The sequence below is a fragment of the Hibiscus syriacus genome, unplaced genomic scaffold, assembly GCF_006381635.1.
Source record: "Hibiscus syriacus cultivar Baekdansim isolate YM2019G1 unplaced genomic scaffold, ASM638163v2 tig00110959_pilon, whole genome shotgun sequence".
Taxonomy (NCBI): domain Eukaryota; kingdom Viridiplantae; phylum Streptophyta; class Magnoliopsida; order Malvales; family Malvaceae; genus Hibiscus; species Hibiscus syriacus.
In genome coordinates, this window is record NW_024062934.1 from 235964 (window position 1) to 243273 (window position 7310).

The 7310-nt window shown below is 39.6% G+C and overlaps 1 protein-coding gene across 1 annotated transcript; it reads right to left on the minus strand.

Moving 5' to 3' along the window:
* Positions 1 to 1032: 1032 nt before the first annotated feature.
* LOC120148468 (auxin response factor 6-like) lies at positions 1033 to 7070 on the minus strand. Its single transcript, XM_039161580.1, has 15 exons — positions 6231 to 7070; positions 6061 to 6110; positions 5622 to 5734; positions 5200 to 5298; positions 5061 to 5117; positions 4820 to 4975; positions 4646 to 4730; positions 4290 to 4380; positions 4032 to 4196; positions 3820 to 3942; positions 3623 to 3698; positions 3366 to 3507; positions 2021 to 3192; positions 1667 to 1857; positions 1033 to 1377 (listed from the first exon to the last, which is right to left on the minus strand). The coding sequence occupies exons 2-15, from the start codon at positions 6101 to 6103 to the stop codon at positions 1179 to 1181; spliced, it is 2712 nt and encodes a 903-aa protein (XP_039017511.1). The 5' UTR covers positions 6104 to 6110; positions 6231 to 7070; the 3' UTR covers positions 1033 to 1178.
* Positions 7071 to 7310: the final 240 nt, after the last annotated feature.

A 7310-nucleotide genomic window follows, 5' to 3' on the forward strand; every position in this document is an offset into this window, starting at 1 on the left:
AGAGATGAGAATAAATGACTCGGAACGTTTCACTATAACCTGCAAGAGTTCAGTCGCTATTTGACGAGACAGTGTTGTTCTTATCAGCTGCCTTTTAACAAGTGCACGAGGACATAAAACATGTCGATACGATGTTTTAAATCCAGGGGAGATTATTTATGTTTGTCTCGTTGGCTTTCAGAATCTTTTCAATTTGATTTAGAACACCATTTCAAAGATAGATATGAAATAATCATTGTGTCGTCGAGATGAAAGGCAATGGAATCATCAAACGTTTTACCAGCCAAAGCAGCATCATTTATTAGCCATTCAAACAAACCCCCCGACACAGACCTTTTTAACTTGCAGGATATGTTCGAAAGACTACCAGTCTCTCACTTTCATCAAATAGGTTGGATTTTGACAACCCCTCAGATAAGTCGATGAGCCAGAGCCAGCCGGTGATGCTAGTGAAAGTAGGGTTATTGTTCACTTTCCAAAAGTTGGAATAAATGAGCAACACTGGGCCATGTTCACACTAAAGCTACGCAGAAATGGTTGATTTTCGAGACCTGATTTCTATAGGGACCCATTTTTATACCAGATAAAAATAGTTTCAGAGACTTGGTAAGCTTCAAGCTTCTTGTAATTTGTGCTGTAATTTTCACCGCATATAATAAGTTGACTGTTCAAAAATCTGTAAGGGAAAAAGCTAAAGCTTGCTTCGTTAATATTGAGGATGACGTGCTAATAAATATGAATTGTACATATTTCCACATAGACGACGTGCTAATAAATAGTTCAAGCTAGTGTTAGGCAGTTATTTTAACCTATAAAAGGGTAGCAAGAGGCACTAACATTACAGGAGAATTGCTTCGTTAATATTGAGGATGACGTGCTAATAAATATGAATTGTACATATTTCCACATAGACGACGTGCTAATAAATAGTTCAAGCTAGTGTTAGGCAGTTATTTTAACCTATAAAAGGGTAGCAAGAGGCACTAACATTACAGGAGAATTGCTTCGTTAATATTGAGGATGACGTGCTAATAAATATGAATTGTACATATTTCCACATAGACGACGTGCTAATAAATAGTTCAAGCTAGTGTTAGGCAGTTCTTTTAACCTATAAAAGGGTAGCAAGAGGCACTAACATTACAGGAGAATAACAGCATCTTAACAGGTAAATTCGTTCAGTAGTCCAAGGACCCCACGGAAACAATACCGGAGTTCAAATTTCTTGAGTTCTGCTGGCTCACAAAGTCATCACAACTGCCATTAGAGAGCCTCTGAACTGGAATAGAGTTCAGAAGATCCGGGCCTCGCTTGCCCATTTGCTTAACTTCTTGCGGTGAAAGTATCTTGATGCACCACACACTGTTCACAAACTCCCTGAGGGAAAGGAAATGGAAAGTAAAGTTTGGAATTAGCAAACATAGCATGTGGAGAATCCAAAATAGATTTAAACGCATGCATCCAAAGGGTTCCATTTTTTTTGGGTTCATAAAAAGGCTTCAATTTACCCCCACCAAGTTTTCACAGATGTGCTACCATGATGTGCATTAATGTTTAAAAGTATTTTAATGCAACAATCTCTTGAGCAAATGGTACAAAGTAACTCACATGCATCCTATAGCTTGATACACAACTATATGCATGCAATAGGAGAATAGAAACTTACGGCCAGGGGTCATCACCAAGGAGAAGAACGTCATTCTCCCGATCGACAAATAAAAGCTGCCAGCCTGATCTCAAAGGGTCCTCCAACTGGCCTTCAAGGCCAAACATGTGTGCGAGTTCACTACGCAGCTCTTTGTAGCTGCTAAATTTGGAGATATCCAATGACCTCCCGAAGGAACCTGATTTATAAACCTGTTCCGCCGCAGAAGTATTCACATCAGTCACAAAGTATCAAAATAATTTAGTATGAAAAACAAAAGGTCAAACTTGCAACCGTAAAAGAACCAAAATTCACAGGCCAAATGGAACTCATAACACCAGCAAATTAATTAATCTAGAACAGAAGGCAACTGACCTTAACAAAGGTTTTACTTTGTGGTTTCTCTTGGCCCACATTATCTGAAGACTGCAAGAATCCCAATTCATTAATGCAACTGGAAGGTGTCATTGCTGGATTAACTGAAAAATCAGTGCCTCCAGTACTCGTATAATTAGAACAGAAGGGTATAGTAGTCAAGTCACTATCGCTGCCAACTCCCCTAAGGCTTGACATCCCATTTTGCATCAGAAGTGATGAAGACTCTATATTAACGCCAAATAAGAGATGGCTCTGTGGATCGGTACCCCCTTCTTGGTCTATCAAGCACTCCCTGCCAGGAAATGGTGGCAACGAAATAGGATTATGAGAAATGTTGGCCTTGATAGGCCCCAACTGTTCCACCTGGGGCAGAACACAGTGTGGAGATCCAGATGAGAGAACTTCAACAGCAGCACGCTTAGATGGCCATGCAGCAGAAGTTATTACAGGGTTGGATCGAGGCAAGTTGAGCAAATTGGACGACTCATCCTGGGGAAAGGAACTCAAAAGACTACGCAAAGGAGAAATAACAGGGCTGGTCACAGCGTACCCATTTGAATCAGAAAAACTCTGTTGATGGCATAGTGAAGGTATGGACTGGAAAGATGATGACTGGGACTGAGAGGCCGAAACATACTGTGACATGGAAAACAGTGCAGTAGAAATAAGCTGTTGCTCGACAAGTTGCTGTTGTTGCTGCGACAGTGGATGCTGCAATTGCTGTTGGTGTTGAGGGTTATTAAATGAATTCTGCTGCTGCAGTTGTTGCTGAACAAGATGTGGCTGTGTTTGAGCCTCGGTCTGAGATTGAGACTGATGTTGGTGGTCTTCAACACCCTGAAGAAAGCCCTTTGGCTGAGATTGCTGCAACATCTGGGGCTGCATTAAAGCAGCAGGCCTGCAGGATAGATTTTGGGGTTGCTGGAATTGCAGAAGGGTAGGGGTTGCTGGTTTGGAAGGATCCACAGCTCTCATGTCTTGCAGCGCAGAAGTAGCCATAGCTTGGTGCATGTCAGTCTGCAAACCCAGCAAGGAAGAAGCATCCAGCCTTGGCTGCATCCATGGTGTAACTCCAATCCCCTGAAAGTTCAGAGACTGCATTCCTCGACCTGCATCTCCTTGTAGCCACATAAGTGGAGAATTCATGCCTAAACTATCATCATTGAAACCTAAGAGCAAGAGAGCCGAATTTAAAAAAAAAATCTTAAAATTTCAAAAAGTATTACATAGGAATAAAAGATAAAAGCTTATTAAAAGTCAGATTCAACAAAAGAGAGGGTAAGAGAAATAAAACAAGTAGCTGAAGCTGAACAGCCATAGTATTAGCAGCAGACTAGCATACCATAAGGTAATCCTGGAGGCCATGGTCGCTTAAGCCTTAAAGGAAATGGAGATGGATACATAGGGAATGTTGTCAACGGTTCAATCTCCCACAAGGAGGCTCTTGGCTGCCTTTCCCCAGCTGTTGATTCATCCCAGCCAAGCTGCATGAAAAGGTTCAAGTCCAAAAAATCTCATCATTGTAGATAGAAAATCCAAAACAAGAAATGAGCAAGATTCTCAATGAGAAAAGGTAAAGGTAAAACATTCTCAACATGCCTCGACTGATCGCCAATGTGAGTTTGGCCAACGAACAGGATCTAAGTCACTTATGCCAGTTACTGTACCCATGTATCTGGTAAATGCAAAGCCCATGATGTTCAAAAGTAAACAATATAATAATCTGATCCTTTTTAAAGGAAAGTTACTTTAAACATTTTGATTGAAATTTCAAAAAGCAAAAAGGTTTAACTTACCGACGAACACTTGATTCTTCAGTTTCAAACAGCATTCTAAAGCGCATACCAACAGAAACTCGAGTATGATAGACAGCTTTGATATACTTTGTCAAAGGTATGACAAATTCTGATGGACTAGCCCTAAATTGAAGGGGCACACGTTTTAAAGGGTAGAGTAATCACTAGACAGAATACCTAAAATGGTCAGATGCATTGCAATTGCACCATACCTTGGGTTATAAAATATAGTGAAGCGGCTATTTGTTGCAGCTGCATGAGCAGCAGCAGTAAGAAGCCCCAAGTGCATGCTATCACTTGATAAAACCAATGAAGGCATTACAGTTTGAGGCCGATTAGCTCGTCGAATACCAAGAAGTAATTGATTTCTTTCATTCCTGCCAAGATAACCTAATATGTTGGTTTGAGCATCAAAATACCAATGACACAAGCAGAAGTAAGATGAGATACAAGACAAGCCAGCTACTTACCAGATAAAAAGCACTGAATCACCTGCAACTAGTCTTTTAGCACTTACAAATATGCTCCATCCTGTTGTCAGGAGGTGCCTTTTGGGCTGACCTGCAAGGCAGAAGAAGTCAATGACTGTTAGTACAACTGTACTAATCAAATCACCCTGTGGCATACAGTGGCCAAAGTTATAATTAAGGAAATGCTATCTGTCTATGTGACAATTTCTATAACTTCTTCAGCACACATGATGAATTAGAGAGGGAAAAAACCATTCTCTACAACTTTATAAGGGAACATGTAGCAGGAAATAGCATTTCTAGGTTAAAAAAGTTGCATATTTGAAGAGGGAAAAGAGGACTTGTAATAAATTCACCCCTAAATATATGCCTAAATTTCCATTCATTATCATGCAAGTCCCGTGCAATCAACTCTTGACAAGGAGGCTGCTGTGAGAAGTCCTGTTGGCAATCAATAGCATAAATTTAGAAATAAATCATTTCAATTAAAAGCATAAGAGGACATCAATGCCTAAGGTGGCACAGTTTACCAGCGGAGGGAACACTTTTTCAGCTGCTCGGCGAGGAACAGAGAATCCTCCATGAGTGCTTGTGTCACTAGCTGTTAATGTTTTACAGAAATAATTTGTTGGCTGTCTGCTGGGAGTGCCCAATTCTGCAGGAAGGTAAGCCTCCTTTTGTTCTTGCTGTAGAACAGGTAAGCTTCAATATTTTTAAGCAATGAATAAGACTTACAACATCACGATGAGAACCCATACAAAAATCACAAACCGGATTCAGTGGCTGCAAGGTCATTTGAGCATATACTTCATCCGTCTCAACATCTGCCTGAACTTGACAAGCTTTGAGGCTTTAGAGACAAGTCTATAGGTTCATATACCATCAGAAAATAAAATTAAACAAGCCTTACATGCATGGTGACATTATGGAGTTGACATATAAGCTGTGGAGGTAAGCTTGAGTAATTAGGTACGTGGGCATCGACTTCCTTGTTGGTTGATGCAGCTACCTATAAAAAAAGACATTTAATGATCTACAGCAAGAAGGTATTTAGTGATAACAACAAAGACATTTAATTATGAACTTTACGTTATTTACATTCCTTCAATTAATACGAAAAGGACAGTAATGATGATATGCTTCAAAATAACTGTCACTTTTCCCTAGAAAAAAAATGATAGTGAAACATTCATTATTCATAATTTACTCTGGACGAAGCAAACTCAAGTTGATACATAATTACATAGTGCATACCATACCGGCTGCAACACAAAACCTGGTTCAAAAATCAAATGATCATAGCAAGATAAAGCTAGATTTAAGCATACCAACCTGTTCGCTATGACCCTGAGGGAAGTAAACAACCCTACTTCCGACTGGAGGTAAACACACAAGAGGACCCGCGCATGCATGCCAAAGTTCAGAGTTCAGAACTCTCTTCTCTCCTGCAAACTCCATTTCGCATTAGTTTAAAAATACTTATATCAAAATTAAAAAAGAAAGAAAAGAAAGAAATCGAGTTAATATTGTTTACAAACACCTCCCGATGAGTAAATTAAACATGGAATCTAAAGGGTCAATGGATGTCAAAAAGATAGAAGATACAAACTTCCAACAAACATTGGTAAAATAAAGCTTGTGCAGAGCACACAAAAAAAACCTGTGTAAGACACAAAACCATATTAAACCTCCGCTTGAAATGACGAAAACGATTAATAAAATCAAAGCAGAATCTATAATCCTTAGGGGGGGAAATATTAAAGAAGCATACCTTCTTGAGGTTGTGGATTGAAACCAGCTGAAGAGAGCCTCATTCTTTTTCTAAATAGTTCAGCAAAAAATTTAAATCCTAAGTTTATACGCTTAAGAAAAGATTCCCCCAGCAAAACTACTGCTTTTGGCAACACCGATTAAGCACCAAAACCCTCCAAACAAGGACACCCGCACTTGAAAACATTTATTTCTACCCCGTGTCTCCACAAATTAAAAACCACTACGCCTAACAAGAATAGGTTTAACAAAAAGCTGACAATTTACCCATCGAAGAAGACTTTAACGACAAGGAAAAACACAAAGCCTCAAGGCTTGAGGTCTTCTTCTGTTTGTTTTTTCAACCGAAACCGGTTTTAGTACAAAAGACGACCGCTTTCAGCTTCACCGCCTCCAATCAATCTTCCTCTCCACCCAAATACCCCAAGTGTTGTTCTTTTGAACCAAAACTTAACGCTAAAACAAAAACATATAGTCTGCTCTTACTTACGTTCCAACACTTTAGCCCCACACGTCACCTCTCAAAAACAAAGCCTTTTGAAGTTTTGATCCTTAAAGTGTGAACAAAACACCAGTATTTTATTCGAGTCCCTCGAAGCTTGTACCCAACAACACCAGCAAGCAAATAACACCCAATAGATCTTAACTAGAAAGACAACAATTTTTCCCAGTCTCTCGCCAACAGGGAGTGAGGAGTTAACAAAGAAAAAGTTCAGATCTTTGTTCTGACTCACAAACCAAAGATAAAATGATGCAAAGGGAAGAAGTTAAAAGAAACAAATAGTAGTGTAATTATCACTACGTGCATTTGGGTTTTCTTCTCTCAAAACTCTCTCTATCCTTTGCAGAATCCAACGGTTTCAAAAGAGGTAGTGAATATTTATAGGACTATTGCCTGCAGAGGAATACATGTTTTTATATCTATATTTGAGAACTTTAAAAATATAGAAAACTTTCCAGGTTTTTGAGGAGTCTGTTTTTTGTTTGGAGCGATGGAAATACAGGTGGTGATCAAAGAGGGAGAAAGCAAGGGAAAGAGAGACAGTGCCCCGCTGCTTATTACCAGTAAAAGGATAAAGAAAATTATTGGCGCCGAGCCGTTAAGCTATCGAGCGAAGCCCGAGCCCTTGCCAGGGCAGCTGGTGGGTAATTGGGGTCACATCAAGGGAGGGACGACCAAATCTAGAGAGAGAAAAATGGATGGACCCCACAAACCTGTTTGACGTTTTTTTTCGAAAAATCATCTTTAAT